Genomic DNA, 21,402 nt, shown 5'->3' on the forward strand with positions numbered 1-21,402 from the left:
CGCTGCCCCTTCCTCCCCCCGCCCCCGGGCTCCTCCGTGCCAGTTTGAGGAGTCCGGAGCCGAACAAAAGCAGGCGGCGAGGGCCGGAGCGGTGCGCGCAGGCCCGGCGCAGGGGGGGCCCAGCCAGCCCCGAACGCGGCCCCAGGGTGGGGGAAAGTTTGGAGCCCTCCCCCGGTGCGCGGGGGCTCCGCCGCGTTCCGGTCGCGGTAGCTCCGGCGCTTCCTCCCCGCCGCGGAGCCGGGCGCCAGCGTGAAGGATAAATAAAAAGCGAAGAGGAAGAGGCTGGGGAGGAGGAGGAGGAGGAAGAAGGGGGGGGAGGAAAGAAGAAGAAGAAAGCGAGCAAGAAAAGAAAGCAAGGAGCCAGGCGGCCAGCCCAGCCGCGCCGCTCCCGGCAGCCAGGGCAGGAGGCGGCGGCGGAGCGGGGCCGGCGGCCGGCGATGGATGACCAGCCGCGGCTGATGCACACGCACAGCGGGGTGGGGATGCCGGGGCACCCGGGCCTGTCCCAGCACATGCAGGATGGACCAGGCGGGGCGGAGGGGGAGGCAGGCAGGAAGCAGGACATCGGAGACATCTTACAGCAGATCATGACCATCACGGACCAGAGTTTGGACGAGGCGCAGGCCAGGTGAGAGCGGCGGGAGCGGGGGGGGGCAGGTGCCGGGAAGTTTCCCCCGCGCCCCGGCCCGGCCTTTGTTGTCCGGCGGGGGGAGCGCGCCCGGCCGCGGGAGCATCGGGGGACGGGGGTGCTGCTGCTCCTGCTGCGGAGAAATGTAGCGAGGGAGGAAGGGGAAAAGAAAGGGGACCGGGTAATACCCCCCACCCCGCCCCCCGTTTATTATTTCCCATCTTTCTCCCACCTCCCAACTTCGGGGCGGTTTCGAGGGGTCGCCGCGCCCGCAGCCTCCCCCTCCCTCCATCCACAAACTGGGCCTGGCTTTTCCCGGCCTTTTTGGGGTGGGGGGTTTAACTGCGGAGGGCGGTCGTGGGCTCCGCTCCGGGCTTCTCCGAAAGAGCCACGAAGTGCTGCCCCGCTTTTAGGGCTGCTAATAATGTTCTTTCTTAGGCCCGTGTAGTGCTGTTATTTTTTTCAGCGCTTTGAAGATGCTCATAGAAGCTTTGCCTTTTTTATTTTTTTTCCCCTTAATTGCAGATGTATTTAAAAAGGAAAAAACAAGGCTATAAGAGCCGGTGTGTGAATTGTCCTGCGCTTCGGGGAGTGCAAACCTAATGCGCACCTTCAAAGGCACTATCAAAAGTTCAGGGAGGGGAGGAAAAAAAAAAAAACCTCAAATGAAGGAATTGGGACAAAAAAGTTGCCCTGAATTGCCTGGGTTACACTTGATATTTCTTCTGGGCTGCAAAGCTGCTTCATGTGTTGTCCTTCCTCCTGATATTTATGCCCCGAGTTGAAGCAGATTGCTAGAATACATTGTTCCTGGAAAATCGCACCGCACAGCCCCAAAACTCGCTTAAGAACTTGCAGAGGGATAAAAGTACCCCAAACCTTAGCTTCCATTCTCCTTGCCTCCACAGTTTCTCTAGAGTTCCCGCTTACCAAAAAGGCTCGTTGTAGGGTTGATCTTACTCATTTTCTTATGTTCTTGCAGGGGCAGAGTAGCTGTGAGGAGGAGGAGGAAATCATTCACTTTCTCCCCGGCCAGACCCGGGGCAGTGAGGGGCTCTTCCTTTGGAAAGTTGCAGGAATCGTGTGTGTTCCTGCCTGGATAATTTAGTGTAGTTAATCAAATCAATAAAACCAAAGCAGAACAGAGCTAGGGGAAGGCTTTATGGGTTTGCCTTGCTGGTCTATTTCAGCTGCTTCCTCACAGTGCTTGTTTTCTTTTTTTTTTTTTGTTTTTTTGTTTTTTCTTCTCTTTTTTTTTTTTTTTAAATTTTTTTTTTTTTTTTTTTGGTAAATTATTGTTATTATTTTTAATTCTGAGCTGGCAAACATGGTCTATTTATCAATAAAACTTGGCTTTGCATATCCTCCTTCCGTCCTACTATTGCACGGTTGTTTTGCTGCCTTTTTTTTTTTTGTTTGTTTGGTTTTTCTTTTCTTTTTTTTTTTTCCTAAATTAAGTTTTTGGAAGATGCAAAGTGCCAGCATTGTTTGTAAGAGCGCCCTTACAGCGTATGTACGTGATTTGCGTATACCCAAATGTCTGCGCCCATCTGGGTGTGCTGATAAGGGAACGCTGTGGTTCTGCAAGGGTATATACCTTTGAGAGACTTCATCAGATATATAAATCTTTTTAACATGTTGTGGGTGGTGGGGCAAGTAGTGTGAATGTTTGCCAGATGTTCACATCATCTTTCGCGTGTAATTTTGGTTGGTAAACAGAAATCCCCGTAACCGGCGCCGGATAGCAACAGCCCTGTGTGCAGCTGAACCCTTGGCTAAATCACCCTATGGCTCAAGAGAAAAAATTAAATCACGCTGTTTCTTTGCCTCAGAGGGCGCGTGGTGGGTTTTAAAACCAGCCAATTAAAGCGCCCCCTCCCCAAAGTCTCTCCTCAAAACCCACAGGAGAATGGTCAGCTCTGGAATAACAGCAGCCGAAAGGAGCAGCGTTGAATAGCATTCCCTCCCCTTCCCAGAAGCAGCCGGCTGTGATTTTTTAATGTGTTTACTGTCCCTATTGTCAAGAATTAAATTTTAACACCTGCAAATAAGCTGGATGTAAGTAGCATGGAGGCAGAGGAATGGGGTTCTCTCTCCATGTGTCCTTCTGTGCTCCACGTTGGGCACTGAAATTCCCTGAATTGACAGCTCTAAGCAGGGGATGTTTCCAGCACTGGGGCAAGGAGGAGTTTACTGCCCCTCTGCCTCACAAATAAAGCACATGGCCTGGTGTAATATTGGAGGTGGAGGACAGGGAGAGGCCAGTGCTGTGTATTGAACAAGACAGTTGATCCGAGCTTGGCTCCCAAAAGCTGCTGGCTCTGCCGTGGAGCATCGCCTGCCTCGCGCCGGCCGTGGAGCTGCTCGGTGGCAAAGGCGGTTTTCATTCCTAAACTGGTGACATTCATGTCCCCTGCCTTGGGTAGGTGGCTGTTTGCAGCACTGGGGGCTCAAAGCTGCCAGCCCTATGCCAGCCAGCGTGAATTTGGAAAGTTGCTCCTCGTGATGACATCCTGAGCTCACCCTCCCCTCTTTTCTTTTCTCTCCAGGAAACATGCTTTAAACTGCCACAGGATGAAGCCGGCGCTTTTTAATGTCTTGTGTGAAATCAAAGAAAAAACAGGTAGGAAATCAGTGCTGTTGGTTCTGTATTGTTTTTGTTCTTTGGGGATTTTACTCCTCAAGTTTGTGTCGTTCCCCCCTCCCCCCCCCACCAATGCAGTAGTATTTAAGTGGGGAGAAATAACTCGTTGGTATTTAATGCTTCTGGCAGTGGACTTGCATGATGTGGTTTGTGTCTAGAGGAGAAAATATCGTGGTTTAATTTCTATTGTATAGCCTTTCTTTATTTATTGCTTTTTCTGGGGAGAAAAAAAAATCAACCCCCTTGTAATTTCTGTCTTGCTCTAGTTTCTTCTTTAATACATGGCACTGCTTAAAAAACAAAATGTGAATGCAGAGTGGGTGTGTGGGGGAATAATCCCAACAAAATGAAACTGTGCAGTTTTATTACCATTAGTATTCAGGTAAACACAAAGGTTTCTTACTTTTTTTTTTTTTTAAAAGAAAGAGTTAAAATGCTCTTGTCTGCCAATCATCCAGGCTAGCTCATGTAAGAGCGAGTTGTCAGTTGCCTTTAGTGAAAGCAATATATTAGATTGTTAGTTACTTTAGGGTACTGTTGTTTTATGGCATGGGGTGTTCTCAGGCTTCTTTAGAAGCTAATGGCATGAGAGCGTTGGTTCTGCTGTTTCCCACTTTCCAGACCTCCTACCATGTACTAACACACTTATAACACATCCCAGGGGGGCATTTAAATTTTAAAAGCAACAATTAAAAAATAGCAGTCATCAATCAAGGGTGATCTTAAACAACAGATGCTCAGGGAAGGACATTTAGCAACATGCACCACTTATTTATGTATTTGTTGGAATCTCTCCTTTTTTTTTTTAATAGAAATGTAAAAAAAAAAAAAAAAAGTGGGGGGAGTGGTGGAAATTTGGGGGGTGGTTAATCTCTCCTGTTGGCTTTCTGAGCTGACCAGAGTTGATCTGTGAGCTTTCCCGTGCCGCCGTAGCTGCCTTGTTTTAGCACGCTGCAAAGTACTTGACTTTTCCCCCCCTTCCCCCCTCTTTACAACAAGGACTGAAACAGTCAATAATTCATATCTAAGCCATATAAGCAAGGGCATGACATGAATGAAAGTGACAATAAATATGATTGCACACCCAGTTGATATACATTGATAGTTACACATAAAAGGGGAGCAGCTTTCAGAAACCTGAACTGGGTCTTATTTTTTTTTTCCCTGTTCTTAAATATATATATATATAACTAAAACCTCCCAGCATGAGCAGCTGATTGAAAATACAATTACTTGACTCCTGCAATATATATAAAATGACTAAGAGGGCCCTTTGTTAAGCGTTGTTTGTGCAGCGTGTAGCCCAGACAAAGCACCTACCGATGGCATTCGGCTCTCCCGAGTCCTCCCGGCTGCGGGGCCGCCTCTGACCTTCCCGAGGAGTCCTTCCCTACAGACTTCCCATAAGAACCAGCAGCGGGTTTGGTATGGGAACCTCCAAACTCTTCCTATGCTGTAACGTGAGAGAGTCTGTGTAGAGAGGTTCAGGATTTTACAGCGTTCCCCCATGCGCCTCCACAAAAAAAAGGGAGCTACCGAGTTCCTTTCCCTCTTTTCTCTTTCTTCTTTAATTTTGTGTCCGTCTTTGCCTGTCTCTTCTTTAAGTGTATTTGGTGCTCCATATGTTGCCTGTGCAGGGATACTTTTTGGCTGGGATAACTGTTTAATCCCAGCTCAGCTTCGCTCTGGCAAAGTTAGGGAGCAAGAAATCTGCTGCTGGGACCAAACTTAGTGGGGAAAGCCAGGTGAGCTCAGGGATGCTGTGAGGTCCCAGTGTGCTGAGGAGGGATGAGGAACTGTGCATAGCCACAGTGACAGGGTGTGAGAATTCCTGTCTGCTGAGGAAAAATGGAAAGAGATGGTATAGGGTGAAGCATGCTGCTGGAAATAAGGATATTCAGGTGTGAACTGGGGCTGTTTTACATTTTTATAAATGCTGTTTGTTGGTGTTGTGCCTAGATTACTTGGCTTACGGGGCTGTGCTGTAGAGGTCTCCAAAGAGGTTGACTCGAGATGGCTTTTGGAGCGTTGTTTATCTACCCTTGGATATGTTTGCGGTGAATTCTTTCACTTTGCGAATTCAAAGACCTCCTCCCCTCTCCACCCCATCTGCGTCCCCAAAAGTCACACTTCATAAGAAAGCAAACAGCCAGATGGTTTCGGTTTATTTTTATTATTTTTTTTTAAATTATTGCTTTGTGGGCCCAATGCTAGGAGGAAGTTTGCCTTGTTTTTTCTGGGGCCGAGGGTACCGCCTGCGTCTGTTTGCTTACCCCTTCCTTGCGGGCAGCGGCGTGAAAGTTGAGCCAACTTCTCGCTTCCCACTTTCCATTTAGCTTCCCAGATTTTTGCATGTGTGGCATTTGAAATCCTGGTGATTGTTTGTGGTCACTGGTGGGTGTTTGAAAGTGTGCGCGTACATCTTCCCCCCGGCGTTATGATGTGCAGAAATGTGCGTTCGGTTACCCCGCTGCCTGATTTAAGTGACTCCAGAGCCTTACAGAGACTTTACCACCATCTCTCGCAACATTATGGCTACTATTTCATAGTGTTAACCTTGTCTTGAGCAAACCCAAAGTGTCCATAAAGTTCTTACAAAAATAGGTCATCTCCACTGGCCAAAGAGTCGCCTTTTGCATTTGGGCTCTTCAGTTATTTTAAGTATTTATTATCACTTAAAAAAATTATAATGATTAAAAAAAAAAAGCTCAGGGGGTTGCCTTTTGTCTGCAGACCTTTGGGGTGATATCTGTTTAAAAGTAATAAAAGTTGAGAGGTCTGATCCAGGCAGGAGGATGTAGGGGAAGGAAAAAAATTGCTTCTTAAATATACATCGAAGTTGTCGGCGTTCATTTGGTGTGTTTTCACTTGCTGTTGGTCGCTTTGTTGCGAGGGAAGGGGCAGGACTGCCTTCAAATGGCTGGCTGGCTGGCTTTTTGGAATAATAATTATGGAAATGGGAGGCATTGTTGTCCTAAATACAATTGATTCCTCCATCAATAGGGATTGAAATCGGAAATTGCATTCCTGATTTATAAAAAGTTTGAAGGCAAGGGTAGGGTCTCTGTCTTTATGGCTGTTTATTTTTTTTTTCCCTTGTTTTTTTCCCCTCTCTCTTGGTATGTTTTTTTTTTTTTTAAGCTGTTCTCTGCATGAGCAGAATAGCTAAGCAGAAGAATCAGGCAAGGCGTACGCAGACGTGGGGTCCTTGGATGGCAAACTGGAAAATATCTGCTGTCAAAATGCAGCAGCATCTATTTCAGCTGTGAGCCTTTCCCAACTCCCATCTCGTTCAGCGGGGACCGGTGGGGAGAGGCTGAGCACAGGATATATGACCATTTAATCTGATTCCTCCTCCTTAAGAGCTTTTCCCATCGTTTCACTTTCTCCACTCATTGGGGAGGTGAGGGCATGGGGCAAATTCTACTTCTTAAGAAAACCCTGACTTTGCATTTGAAATCCCACAATTTATATTTTCTCACCCTCCTCTCCCTCCTGTGTTGAAGGAATTAGGGATTAAAAGAAAAACGTACATAGCACCAATGGGGGGGATTTACAAAAGTGGAATATTTATAGACAGCACTGATTAACCGTGCAATTGTTGTTGAATAATGGGTTTGTTGTCTTTTTTTTTTTTTAATTTTAGAACATAATAGCTATATAAGGTGCCTCTTAGCTACCTTTCCCTGTGCATTATCTTCACCAAACTTAACTCAAATCAGATCTTTGGAGGAGGTAGGATTTTTCCCCTTCTTCTCTTCCTTAACACCCCTTTGTTCTCTCCAGCTCTGTGTTCAATTAACACCCCCATCGCAGAACTGTAGTCTTTTTTTTTTTTTTTTTTATGTCTGTTACTGTATTTCACTTCTGACACCTCTCTTATTATTCTTGCCTGCTATTTCTCTTTAATATAGCAATTATGATATGGGGTTTCTTATTCTTCCTCCCTCCTTTCCCTCTTTTCCCCACGCCCCCAAGTAAAACCCCACCAGGAGCAGCATGGGGAAAAGAGGGGCAGATGTGGTGTGTCCAGTGCTGGGGTTTTTGGGGCGTGGGGCAGAGCTTTAACAGGGGTATACTGGCAAGCCCAGTGCCCCTTGGCTCAAGCATTCCTCCCAGCAGGATGGGGCAGCTTGCTTTCCTTCCCCCCCACCCTTCCCCAGGGTATCAAATCCTGCCCTCCTCTTTATCCTGCATTTCCACTGAGGAGGTTTCCCAAGGGGCAGGAGAGAGTTCAAAACCCCGATTTGAATTTCAATGCAATTCTTGCACCTAAGGCATCATTCTGCTGCTTGGAAAGAAAGCTCATCAGGAAAGTGCTCGGTCCTCCAGCCCTGCAGGATCCAGGTCTCCCTCAGCTTGCTGAGCTTTGGGCAGGTCCAGCCCTCACCTGGCTGCTCTCCCTCCTGCCCTTCAAAGGGAAGGAAACCTTTGCTTTGATATTTGTTATTACTGATTTTTTTTTTCCTTCTAGTTGAAAGGCTTTGAAAGCAAAAGTGATGTTTCTCCGTGCCAAGCAGAGTCTGCAGGGCCCCTGGTGTGGCTGCCCTGGGGGGAAGTTAAACATTTTGGGAGAACAGGGCCTCCAGTCCGATCCACACTGCCTGAGGAAGCCTTGCTATAACTCACAATTAAATTGCTTCCAGAAACCTGATGTTTTCAAGGGAAAGGAGGGGAGGGAATGTGCAAGGGACTGGGAGATAGGGATGGTTTGGTAGACCTTGTCATGGTGGAGGAGTGGCTACCTCTGGGACTGGAAACCAGTCATGCTGGTGGGAGGTGGGACAAGTCCCAGAAGGTCCTGGCAGCTGGAAGGAGCAGGGTCTTCAGGACTGGACCTGTCTCTTAAGTCTGTTTTCTGGACTTTTATCTTCCAGTGTGGTGGTGTCCATCAGGGATCTGCTGGGGACGGGTGGCTTTGGAGGAGCGTGCTTGCGAGCAGGCTGCTCTTTTTTACTTTTAATTTCATATTTTCTTCTCCCCTGGTAGCATGTGGTTGGAGCGCTTTGAATGGAGCAGGCTTAATTAGTTTAATCAAAATTGGCCTCCTGCAATCCTCCAGAGGAGGAGGTGGGAAGAACAGGGCTGCCAGTGGGCTCTTCTTCCCACCTCCTCTCCCTCGGCCCTGCCATCAAAGCAGAGAAACCAGGCCTGGCTCTGGCATAGCATTCCCACTCCTGAGGGACTCCCCACAATTTGGGGTGTACAGGAGCAAACCTGTTTGCTTTTTATTTCAAGGCTTGTTTTTTTATGGGTGCCTGATGTTGAGCAAACTTTGTGAGGGCAGCAGAGCAGGAAGGTGTTCTTGGAGGGTCTGCTGTGTCCTGTTGCTCCCAGCCCTGTTTGTTTTTTCCTGGGAGATGGATGAGCCAGTCTTCCAGCTCTTGACCCCCATGTTCCCAGGTTTCCAAGCCTTTGCTTGCACTGGCCTCCCAGGTTTTGGGTGGCTTTGGGTTCAGGGAGGGAGGGTTCCTGGAAGCAGCCCACTCTTTGGGGAATCCCTGCTGACAGCACTGAACAAGGCACAGAGAAGAACAAATTAATGCATACTGGAAAAATACCTGTATTAACCAGGTGTGGGCATAAACAGCAGCTAGCCAGAGCATTCTCTTCCATAAATGTTGGGTGTTTTCCCTGCTACCATGGCTCTCTCTCCAGTCCATCTCCCCTCACCTCTGCATGATCCTGGCAGCAGTCAGTTTGTGGGTGAGTCCGGGGAAAGAGATCCTGTTATTGGGCCTTGTAGCTCCAAATGAGAAACTCAGAAGATCTTTCAGGCCTAAATTTCTCCTGGGAAAAGTGGTTCAAGTTCCCTTATTTGAGACCTGCAGAGGGATTTCCTCCTTGGAGCGCTGAGTGTCTGCAAGCAGAGCTTTTCTAAATGCTCTCAAATGTGAGATTTATTCTTGTTAGCAGGACTCGTGCCGGCCCTGGTTTGAGGGCAGCGGTTGTAAACAAAACACAGAGAAACTCTGAGACAATTTCATCATGGTTTGTTTTTTTTTTTTTCCCCCGTCACAAGGAAATTACTGCATGCAGCAATCCTTGAGGGGAGTAGGGTGGTGGTTTAAACATAAATGGGTTTGTTTGCAGTGAGATATAGTAGGCTGTGCTGCTGGTGCTTCTGCTGAATCAGAGCTGTGGATTTTGGCAGGGAGAAGGGAGGAAGACGGGATTCCTCATCTGCCTTTGGTTTGGCACCTTATTCCCCAGTTTCTCCTTTAATCTTGGAACTGCTGCCTTCTCTGCTAATGAAGCTCTGCAAAGGGTTTCGTGATCTCTTGGAAATCTGCTGAGAAACATTTTACTACTACCTTTTTTCCTTTCCTGTGCTTGGAGTTGGGGTGCTTTGGGAGACAGGAGAGCCTGTCTTGTCTGCCCTGTGCACACAGGGGTGGTTTGCAGTTGATGCAAAATATGAGGAGCCCAATAGGAGCAGGGGGTAGTTTTCCCCTGAAGATGTGATATTATCTATTTTCCACCTATTTTATTATTTGTAATTTTTTTTTTTTTCTTCCTGCTTTGCATTCCCACGGCAGTGAGTTTCTGTTGGTAACATGTTTAGCTTTGGGAGTTGCTGTGGGGAAGGTGGGCTACACAAAACTGGCTCCATGGCCTCCAGAGCAGGATGCCCACACTTTTGGGCTGAGTCTTCAGGCGTCTGGGTGCCGTGCAGGGAGAAGTGATGCTCCCTTGTGCTGCAGGGATGTGCCCTGTACAGTGCCTAGCTCAGGGGGACTCTGTGCTGGGTCAGGGTTTGGAAGGAGGTAATGTGATTTACAGCAATGGATCTGGTTAATAATCTCCAGCAGCTTCTGTATACTCAGGGGCTGCTCGTATTCCCAGCCAGGTGTTTGCAGACCAGATCAATATGGCCCTATTTGCATGGGGCTGTCTGTAATCTAATAAACCAGCCTCAATCTGCATCCTTTGCTTTTCCCAAACATCCATCGGGTCCTGGTCTGGCGAGTGTTCCCCGTGGTGGGAGAAGGCGTTTGTGAGCACTGCCTGGCTCCTGGGCTGCCAGCCTGGGGTCACACATGGCAGCCCAATGCTGCACCCTGTGCCAGAGCCCAAGCTGTGTGATTTTTGGGTGTGCTGGGTGGGTGTAGGTGCTGCGTGGTGATTTGCAGATGACCACCTCCCCAGTGTGCCCCTGAGGCATCAGTGCTGGGAGGTTTTTTGTGAAATTCACATTTCCTTTGGGGAGCATCTGCTAGGAACTCCCTTGGAAACCAAAACTGATGGTTTTGTGGGCTAGGTGGTCAGCAGCTTCTGCTCAAAACTGCCTCGGAGGTGCTGCATCCCCCGGCCACTTAAATAATCCAGGGTGGTGGGTGCTATAGGGATAAATTACAGAAAGCTGTGGCCTGAGGAGGCTGTGGACTGAATACATTAGTGTGTGTTGCCAGGCCGGGCTCAGGAGGGACTCAGGTGATGCTTTCTCCCAGTGCTGGGAATCGCTTGGCCTGGAATTATTGATTTGCAACTGTGTCAAGTGAAAAAAAAAAAGGCATAATAATATCTCTTGGCCTTGTGTTTGTGAGCTGTGCCCCTGTATATATGTGTATATATAATTTTTTTTTTTGAGCTGGAACAGAAAGCCACTTCTCCTGGCTCCTTTTCCTGGTGGGAAAGGCAAGGCAGCCAGGGAATGGCAGCCCAGTGAAGGGTTTGGCTGCCAGGGAAGCCGTGCCTGCTGAGGAGCAGAGTGCTGCTGGTGATGCTCTGCGTTTAGGGGAGGTCGCCACCACAGATAATAGAAATCCCCTGTGACACCTTGAGGGAGCTGTACATTGCCACTGTCCCCTCCCTTCCCAGCCTTTTATTTATAGGAGAAGCCTTACCCAAAATAGATTTTTTGCTTGCCCTAAGCTGATGGGCTCTTTCCAGCCCCCTCCACCCTTTTTTTCCCCCTTAAATCTACTGATAAATGGAAAACCCTCGGAAGAGCCAGTGCTGTGAGCAGCTGCTCTAATCTAAAATGATAACTTTGCCATTTTACTTCAGCCTTGTTGAAAAATGAGCAGAGCTGCCTTTGCAAGTGGGATCAGCCTGTTTAAATGCTGGTGCCTGGATTTTTGTTTCTCACCCGAGTAGAAGCCTGGAAACTCAGTTCATCGTTTCCACATCCCATTTTTGGTTTCGCACAACCTGGCTGGCCTGCCCATCCTCGTTACCAGAAGAGGAAAATCAAGTTTCTCTCCTGGTTGGATAACATTTTGAAATTCCAGAGTGATGTCGATTAGCAGAATTAGCAGTGGCAGGTTACCCAGCAAAAATACCCTTCCAGTTGTGTTCCAAGTGTTCCTTGCTGGTTGCTGCTTCTTTCCCAACTCCAGCGGTCCCTATCCCAGCTATGTCTCCACAGCATGGGGATTTTTCTCTCTTTAACTCAGTGCAGTTGTTTCCTTTTGACATTTGATATTTACAAGGCTGGAGCCAAACTGAAAGTGAATCTGCCCATAACTCTACTAAATGTGCCTTTCTAATTTCAACATTAATGTTTCAAAACCCAAGCTGCTGGTGGGTGTACCTTTGCTTGTTTACACACATCTTTTTTTATTTCTTTCCTTGTGCTGTGATTCTCTGGTGGAACATTAGGAATGATACAATACCTGGAGCTTCTGCATGGATTGGTCTCTGGCTTTCAGCTGTAAATTTGGCTTTTAACCCCTAAGTCTCTTAATTTTAAAATGTTGCAAGTGTTTTAGGTTAGTATTTTTTTGTTTGGGAGGAGCCTGCTTATATGCAAAATTATTATTGTAATATGTGACTCATTACAATAATATTGCAAGAATTTTCAATAATATGATTGATTGCAATATTGCAATAAATTGCAAAAATATTATTTCAAATACTGCGATAACATGATGAATTTGCAATACTCTGATTATTGCAAATCTCTAGACAAAAGGCTACAGATTGCAGTTCACAGGGTAAAAGGAATTAGCTGGAAAGAGTTGTGGCTGTCGATCCTGACTTGATAGCACAGGACACAGCCCGTCCCCTGGTAGGTTTAGTGTGAAGCTGGTGCTTTCCAGAAGAGCACTTGTTCGCATTTAGGCAAGTTACAGGCAGTGGGATATGCTGCACTGGCTGGAAGTGTGTTTTGAGGGGTTTTTGACCTTTGCTTTGAAGGGGTCACCTCTTTATTTCTGATACAAATTGACGAGGGTGCTGCGTGGTGCTGTGCATGTGCCTGTAGAGAGCGAGGAGCCGCTCCCGGAGCGGTTGCGTGTTTGGGGGAGCAGGTGTCAGGAATGGTGTTTTCACTGAATGTATTATTCCCCAGGAAAATCCTGGCTGTTAGATCTGGTCAGCAGATGTGAAGTGTCGATCGGTATCGGTGGTGGGAAGGGACTTGCAATACACTTTGCTAATGGAGAAGAACCCGAGGAGCAGTGCCCTGATTTACGCTTTCGGCGATGTGAAATGAAACCGTCTGAAGCGCTTCGCTCGGCGAGCTCTTAGCAGACCACTTCTTCCTCCCTGTTTCATGCAGATTTTTCCAAAGAGGCTGCTTCTTGGCTTTGTTGCTGCGTGGACAGAGGTGGCTGGGAGGCATGGACCCCTTAAATGCATCTGGAGGCACAAAGCATCCAGCATGGGGAGCAGGGAGCAAGCAGCGCCCGCCCGCTGTAGCTCGCTCCAAAGCCCCGGTGCAATTCTGTCCCCAAGTGGCTGAAAAGGTCATTTAGCGCAAGAGCAAACGTTTATTTTTTTTTCATTCCCTCAAATAGTCAAATTAGCATCCCTCCTCTGCCACAGGAGCTGCTGGAGGGGGCATCCTGAGAAGGATTATAGGTAGGAGCGCATGGGCCTGGGCTGTTCCTCTCCCGAAGGTCCCCGGCTGCTATTTGCACATCCCAGTGTCTGACTGCGGCTGGCATTTCCCCCGTTTGCTGGAATTTACTTTCTGCCTGGTGAGGGCATTGGGTAACATTTGCACACCTGGGCTGCTTAAGCTGCGGAGGGGCTGGGGGGATGTGTTGGAGAAGGTCAGGGGTCTCCGCTTTCCTTATGGGCAGGAGAGAGCAGGGAGAGCAGCTGCTGGTGCTGTGTCCTCTCCAGAGGCAGCAAGCAGGAGGGGGAAAATGGTGTTGTGTAGTGTCAGGATACCTGTGCAACCATCTGCACCTGCTCTGATGTTGGGTGGATGCAGGCTTGGCTTTGGCTCTCAGGAGCTCAGACCCTGCTGGGTTTCCTCTTGTGGATGGATTGGCTGGGCAGTGGGTGCCTGGTTGGTTTTTATTGTGGTGGAGGGGGTTGTGTTTCCTTTTGATAGGATTGCAGTACATGTCTGGCAGGTGCACAGCCTGGGGTGGGAGTTTTGCTTAGAAATGACTCTTCTGCATCCAGGTCTAGAAACTCATGGGATCCTCACCTGTGGGCTCTTGACAGTAAGGATGTGCAGCAGCACGATGACATGACTGGAGGTTTAGAGAGACTTATCCCAAGGGCAGACTGGAATTGTTTACCATGAAAAACTCACAAGTAGTATGGAAGGAGGTGAGGCAGAGCAGAGGGTGGTGGTAGAGCACGTCCCTGGTCTTTCCATATGTCCTGAGGCAGTGGCAAATCCACATGGGTAGAAGGGCAGATTTTTATTTCCCTTTTTCTGGCATTTTTGGTTTGGCCTTGCAGATGTTCCTCTGCACAGGCAGCATATGCAGGGGTCTGAGAGCCAGGGGCCAGGACGGAAAGCGAAGCCCATAGTGCCACAGTGCTCCAAGACCCCGTTGGGAGCAGCGGGCACGGCTGGCAGAGCATGCCAGTGCTGCGGGCAAGGGCGGCCAGTGGACCTGCTGCATCATCCTGGGCTGGGATTGGGAAAGGAGCTGTGCAATTAGAAGAGGTCCCTGTGGTTTGTGTTTGAAAGGAGCTCCATTAGGGTAATTTTTAAACTGCTGTTTAATCTGAAGGCTGTCTGCTAATAGAGAGGAAAATGCTGGGTGGGTCTGTGCTTGTGCTGCATTCTCTCTTCCTGGTTCCTTTTGCTTTTTTTAAATTGCTTTTGCTTCACCCTTTGGGAATGCTACCCCAGAGGCACCCAGATGCTCATCAGCACCATTGGGTAGTGCTTTCCAAGGATTTCCTTGGCCTCTTGCCTGTTGTGTGTAGCTGTATCCTGCTGCCTTCCTCTTGCTGCATCTCCTCCCTGTGCACGGGTACCGGTGCTGGGTCTGACCCTGGTCAGGGATTGCCCTTGCACCTTCCTGAGGGAAGCCAGTCCTGATGGCTCCATGAAGGGCTCCTAAGAGTCAGCAAGGAGTGTGGAGAAGACCTGAACAAAGAACAAATGAGAACCGTATAGAGACAAATGGGAATCAGATTTAGGAAGCAGACGAGACAACCCTTGGAAGGGGCAAGGGGGATGTTTGCTTTAATCAGTCTCCTTGGGTTTCAAGCAATAATAAAGCAGATTTGTTTTCTTTTTCCTTCTTTTCCCCAGCCCCCACTTTTCCCCTCTGTTTCCTCTCGCTGTTCTCAAAACAGCCTTGGATTCAGCAGCAGCAACATCTCCTTCCCAAGCTCCCACTTTCTGCACATAAGACTGCTGGCCAATCCAGTCAACATCCTGTCCATTTTTCCCCCCTCCTTCTGTCTGGTTCACACTGGTGGGAACTTGTTGCCTTGAGACAGGCTACCTTGGCTGAGCTGCTGGGTAGCAGGTCCCTCCCACTGCCAGATGAACTTTTTGGACTTTCTGAAGCGAGCAGGAGAACAAATTCTTCCAAAAGGGCTGTGGTTTTCTCTGTGGAGTCGATCTGCCCTGGCAGGCTCTGCTGTGTGCTTTAGAGGCAGTCCCCAGGGACTGGCCATGCTTGGCGGAGATCAAAGTTTATCCATCAGAGGTCTTGGGCAGTGCCTCTGAGATGTTTGAGTGACCTCCTCACATGTGCTCCTCTGGGATGTGGTGGTGGCTGCAAGGGAGGACCCTGCTTTCCCATCCTTCACAGGCAGGTTGGTTGCCTGAGAAATGTGCTGCCTTCCCCTTTTTCTTTCATTTTTCTCTGGTCATTGTCTTGGTGCAGAGCTGGTGGATCTTGGGAGGGCTGGGGCCGTGCGTAGCTGTGAGTCAGTGAAGCTGAGCCTTTGATCTGTTCCACTTTCTGGTTCTGGTGGTGAGTTATTACCTTCCCAAAGAGAGGCCAGACTGGAGCTGGGATTAGTGGTTGCTGTGACTGTCTCTGCAGCTCTCCTGTGCTGGGCACCACAGAAGGGATAAGATTTCACCCACCCTGGAAGGGAATTGGGCCCTGCCTGCTTCTGTGTGCCTGCTTGGGGAGACATCACCAGTGCCTTCTGCTAGGCTGCTGTGTTTGTATTCCAGGTAGAGCCTTCTTGTGCAGAACTGCTTTTCTATTTGATGATGTTTAAGTTGAGAGGCAAGGCATCCGGGGTGATCTCCAGCATGCTCCAGTATATTGCTTTCAAGTGCTCTCCTGAGTTTTGTAACCCACACAGTCTCTGTCTTATGTAGGATTCCCCATCCTGGAGAGTGCATTCACCCAGTCTGCTGGGATTTCCAGGGAAGGCTGGTGGTGAACAGCCTCCAGTATATCCCTCAGATTCCCAACTTCTCTGCCTCAGGCAGAGACTTCCAGGGTGGCAGAGCTGGCATTCCCAGCCAGCCTGTGGGGCTGGGAGTCCCCTCTGGTGTTCAGTGCTTGATGCTGGTGCAGCGTGGTGGGGTGGTTTGTCTGGGACACCCTTCACCCCAGCACTCAGCAGGTCTCTCATGAGTGCTGCAGAGTTGTCTGTGGAGTTGCAATCGTTTTCCTGCCTGGCTTGGCACATCTCGTGCCAATCAGTAATCCTCCACGAAGGCTGTGCCCCATCCCAGGGCAGGCACCTTGGCTGCTGGGCAAGAGCCATTCAGGAGAAGCTGTGTGGTTGCTCTGCTGCCCAGGAGGGGCTGATTTACCTAATGTCTGCAAGACTACCACAGGGCTTTCCAGTTGCAAACTGGTTTGGCTTAGCCCTGAAAAGCAGAGTGCAGCAAAGGAGCCAAGTGTGCCCTGTGGTGGCTTTTCCAGGTCTCAGAGATCGCCACGAGGGAAATCACTTCTGCCCCAACACAGCCTGAGCCTCCTCCCTGGCTCAGAGCAGCAGAAATCATGGTTGCAAGCCTTCACCCTGGTACGTGACTGTGCTGTAGGCACTGTTCTCTCTCAGCTCCTCCGGTGGGTTCCTCAAGGGAACTCACGGGTGCTTTGGTGCCCTGGCCCTGGCTGCATCCCAAAACTCCCTGCTCCGCACTGTATTTCATCTTCCCGTGCTTCCCAGAGAGGTCTGTGTGCAAAATACTTCATGTTGCTGCCAGCAAGCTTCCCTTCCACCCGTGCCACGGTGGGACTTTTTAAAAAATTTTATTTTATTAGGAAATTCCCATTTGGTTGCTTTAAAAAGCGAGCCCTTGTGGCTGGCCCCTGGCCCGCCGCTAACAGATTTGTTTGAGAAAAGGCTGCGTTGGCATCCTGCTTTATTGAACATGCCTCCTGGGAAGGCGGTTTGAATATCCTTCTGTCTCCTCGGAGCAGGGAGCTCTCAGGACTGCCTGCCGCCATGGGGATGGGGAATGCTCTCCTCTCCCTTTCCCTCCCACCCCTTCCCCTTGTTCAAGCCTCCCTTGTCTTTTTTTTTCTTCCTTTTTTTTTTTTTTTGAGGAGAGAGAGTGCTGTGCACGGTGCGTCCCGCTCCATGCGGCTTTTCTCTTTCCCCACGGAGTTCATCCAAAGTTCGTATCCAGACGATGAACAAAGTAGCTCAGACCTTTTCCTGACTCCTCACCCTTTGTCCTCATCACTTAGTGACAGACAGGAATCAAATGCCACAGACAGGCTGACGGGACAGGGCTGTGTGAAAGTCCTTGGAGGAGGAGGAGGAGTGGAGCAGTGCTGGCTAGATGGGGGATTCATGTTTAAACTCCTCTCCCCCTCCCTGGGGAAAGACCAGAGCTACTTTTACTTTGAAGGGCAGAGGGGAGGTGCAATGTTATATATATCTATATATATATTTATTTTATTTTTTTTTTCTGTCAGAAACCGGATAAATTTTTAGCCACAATAGGCACAGGGAAGGAGGACCGGATGGAGTTAGGCTCAGTGTTTAGCACTGGGTGTGCCTCCCGTTGGGAGCAGGGGAAGGAAGGGGCTACAGGCCATTATGGATCAGAGGGATGGAGGCTGCTGGCCTGCCTGCATCACCTCTCTCCCCTAGGAGCAGCCCTAGCTTTGCCCTAGGGAGGAGGGGGTGCGTGGTGCTGCAGCCTGGCTGTTCTTAAAGGCTGGCTTGATCTTCACTTTCCCTGGCTTTGGAGCTCTCCTCTGGGTGCTGGGTGGTACCTGAGGGGGCAGGGAGCTGGGGTTTAGTGTGGGACCTCCCTTTGTCCAGGCTGGTGTGGCTGGGCAGCTGCCCAAGGTGGGCTTCTCCCTGCTACCAAATCTGGGGAGGGATCAGACCTGGTGTTCTGGGTGCTCTGGAGACTTGCTTTGGCCTGTCAGGAAAGGAAAGGAGCAATTTAGCCTGTTTGTTCGTTAGCACTTGTCTAACTCATTCAGCTGTCAGGACTGGGATGACTCCTGATAGGTATTTATCCTTTTTTTTTTTTTAATGGAAAATAATGACAAGTCCCAGACAAGGAAAGGGTGGAAGCACCTCATGGCAGAGATTTTGTGGAGTTTTTTATGGAAGCTGGCTTGGCTGTAGCCCAGGTCTGGCAGAGTTTTAGAGGGTAAGACTTTTAAGCATCCAGGGAGAGGTCTTCACAAAACACGTGGTGACCCTTTGTTCAGGGGTGTTCCTGGTGAGGTGCTGTGATCCAGCAGACGTGCTGGTGCAGGGGCCACCCTCTTGTCAGGGAGATGTGAATGTCCCTTGCATAAACCAGCTCCATGGTATGGGGCACGAGCTTGGGAGGGAGGGGAACACAGAAAAGGACTTTGAAGGGACTATTTACATTTGGTCCTTCAATCCTAGGAAGTGCTGTGGGTGAGAGGAGGTTCTCCTGATTTCTGATTGCTTGTGGAGAGAGACTGCTCATGGCTTAAATGAACAAGGTTAACCTTGTCTTCCTGTGTTGGCAGCGGAGAAACAAAACTGCTCAGCAAGCCCCAGGACTGTGTTCCTGTGTTCCCCAGGGAAGTGAGGCGACCATCTCCTTGCCCCAAGGCATAGCAGGCTGAGTCTATCCCAAGCCTGGCTGCAGCATTCCACATGTCTCTGGCTGCTCTCCTCAAGCCCACACTTGCGGGGGTCATCTTGGAGGCAGCAGGAAGGGGCCGGGGTGGTCCAGGGTTTGCCCTCTTTTGTTTGGCTGATGTTGCAGAGCTTGCTGATCTGGGTCCTGGCCAGCAAGGCTGACTCACAGAAATCCTCTCACGAGTCTCCTACACCCTCCATTACCTGATCCGAGTGCTTCCTGGCGTGAAGGGAGCTGCGCATTTGTGCAGCTCGTGTCCGCCTCAGGCTGCTGTGGGCAGGGACCACAGCCTGGCTGGCCCTGTCACCTTCTGCACTGCTTGCTCCCATCAGTAGTGACCATCTCCCTGACCCCGCAGACAGTCCCTAGGTGTCTTTAGAGAGGCGTTTGCTCTGCTTGAGAGGTCAAAGGAGAGACCTCCTTGCTCCTTTAGGAGGGGGGTGTGTGTGTGAAGTGGTGTCCACATGCCTCTTAGTTGTTTTTTTTAGGTCTGCTGCCTTTCTGTTTCATCAATGCAACAAGTCGGACCTAGAGGAGGATTGTAGCAATGAGGGAGTTTTTAGGATCCACAGGCTCCTTCCAGCATTCCCTATTTCTGGTAAATGGCTGTGGGTCAGCAGGAGGTGACCACAATCAAGTCAAAATTCCCACGTTTGGTGCTGCAGATGCTGCAGTCCCTGTTGAGCAAAGGCGGGTGTGAGACACTTGCAAATCCCCTGCCTTGCAAGCTGGGCAGTCTCCTGGAGTTCCTGCCTTGCCAGTCGTGCTGTGAGGCTCTTTGCACGCAGCTTTACCTTCTCAGGGAAGCGGCTGGGGCATGTTCCCATCTGAAGCTGTACCCCTGTGAGCTGCTTGGGTTGGCAAAGCGCTGCTGTTGCGTCAGGCTGGGCTGTGCCCAGTGAGCTTCTCATGCCTGTGGCAGGAGCATCGCTCAAAATAGTTCCATCTTGTGGCTCCTCTGGGGGCTTGGGGAATTCTGTGGGTTTGTGGCTTGTTTGCATGTGCTACACGTGAGTTTCTGTCCCGTGGGTCCTGCTGAGTTGCAAGATTTGGGTCTTTGGTGGCTTTCTGGCCTGTGGCTGCTAAGCTGTGTGTGATGTTGTGCAAGTGGTTTGCATCTTGTGTGAAGTTTGCAGGCACTTTGTGGGGAGCTGGAGAGCAGGAAGGTGCTGGTTTGGTACAGTTAGGGAGTCACATCCCCACTGAACTATAAAACAAACCTCTCTGTGTATTCCAGGGGCAGCCTGACCTGGCTGCAGTGGCAGGGAGGCATTTTGGGGGTCTTGAAAGCCATGTCCGGAGACTCCCTGTTGTGTGACAGGGGGCCATTGAGGGGCTTCACTTGATTGATCCTTCACAGAGAGGATGTCCCTGGGTGCTAGAGGAGTGGGAGCAGACTTGTGCAAGATTAGAGGCTGGAGAAGCAGTGCTCTCCCCTCTTGCAGTGAGATTGTGCCAGTGGTGGGGTGCACTCCTTTAGGATGGCACTGGAGGTTTAGGTCTCCCCTGTCCTGAGCTTCCCATCTGGGGGGCTTTGATGCGGCCTGTTGCTAAAAGAGGAAAGTGATGTCCTGAAAATGCCCTCCTAGGTGACTTAAGCACTGAGGTTTGAAAATGCCTTTCTAGGTGACTTAAACACTGCTGGTCAAAATGAGCCACTTGTTCGAGGCTCTCTCTTAGGCAGAAGTCTGCGTGCATGGGTACAGAATGAGATTTGGGGTATTGCAAGGAGCGCTGCTGTGTGCCTTGATAGATTCCCCATTCCCCCTCCCACTGAGTGTGGCAGTGTCCCCAAGGCGTGTGATGGGTGGCTGAGCCAGCCCCGGGCTGAGCTCCGCTGCCGTGTCCCCCTTGCCCGCTCTCTCCTCGGCGGCAGAGCCTTTGTCGGGCGGCCAGGACCCCGCAGCGCGCAGCCAGCCTCCCTCCAGTGCCAGCCATGCGGCGCTCGGGTCCTGGCCCCACTCCTCGCCTCTGCCCCAGCATTTATCAGCAACCTCCCTTCCCTCCCAGCCGCCAAATTCTTTCTCCGTGCCGTCATCCTCCAGCCAGAAGCCGCCCCATCCCACTCTCTCTCCCCCCCCCTCCCTCCGAAACTAGCCCAGAACTGCTAGGCAAACATTTTGCCTGTTGTTATTACAGTATTCCCATCTGCATACTTAGTCATAAACCCCTTTTAATTCCAGCCTTTTTCTGGGGCGGGGTTAAGAGTTCAAACCCATCATTTTTCTTTTGGGGCTGGAGGCTTACAAAAGCAGCCCGTGGCGAGATTGTTCAGTAGGATGGGGCCGAGAGTGAGTTTAGGGAGAGGGACGGGGGGAGGGGGGTTGCACACAGCAGTACTGGCTGTGCAGCCCCTCGTCCCCAGGGAAGCCTTTGGATGAGGTTTGTGTGGGGCTAGCTGGGGCAGGGGGTGCTCTCTGCCAGCCCCCCCTTTTCCCCTTCCAGCAGCTCCAAGCCAGAGGTGGATGGGGCTGGCCCCTTGGCGGGGAGGCACAAAGTCATGCTGCTGCTGGTCTTGCCTCCTTTGCTGGTGTCTTTGGATAATGGAATGCCAAAAGGAGCGTTCCTGACTGTGCAGGGAGAGGAGCAGCCCTGGATCTGTGCAAAGGTCTCTCCAGGAGAGCTCCCCAAGAACAGCTCGATGCTGCTGATCCTTTAGTTATGCGAAGGATACTGTCAGACTCCCTTTGCCCAGCTCTCCATGCCTTTACTTTAAAAAGCTGTGCCCTCCTCACTTGGGGTGGTGAGGGTCCTGCTCCACACACTCTGGCTCTTGCTGTGCTCAGCTCCTGCCCTGTGCAGGCTGAGCCCAAATGTCTCTCCATGTCTCCCAAAAAACACTGGGGTCTTTTGCTTGTGAGCCTACCTGGACTTACTAGGTAGTAACAGTTCCCTGTTGCCTTTGGGGTGTGGCTGCTTTTA

The 21,402-nt window shown here is 50.1% G+C and overlaps 1 protein-coding gene across 2 annotated transcripts in view; it reads left to right on the top strand.

The window, feature by feature from the left end:
* The first annotated feature begins 216 nt into the window (after window positions 1-216).
* The window catches only part of PBX1 (PBX homeobox 1), a 130,124-nt gene continuing 108,938 nt past the window's right edge, over window positions 217-21,402 (top strand). For both annotated transcript variants that reach the window (XM_041420006.1, XM_041420007.1), the window contains exons 1-2: window positions 217-628; window positions 3,178-3,251. In XM_041420006.1, the coding sequence (XP_041275940.1) occupies window positions 438-628; window positions 3,178-3,251 (265 nt within the window). In that variant the 5' untranslated portion in view covers window positions 217-437. The remainder of the gene's footprint in view (window positions 629-3,177; window positions 3,252-21,402) is intronic.

This window comes from Onychostruthus taczanowskii, unplaced genomic scaffold (genome assembly GCF_017590055.1).
Source record: "Onychostruthus taczanowskii isolate IOZ18803 unplaced genomic scaffold, ASM1759005v1 scaffold63, whole genome shotgun sequence".
Lineage (NCBI taxonomy): Eukaryota > Metazoa > Chordata > Aves > Passeriformes > Passeridae > Onychostruthus > Onychostruthus taczanowskii.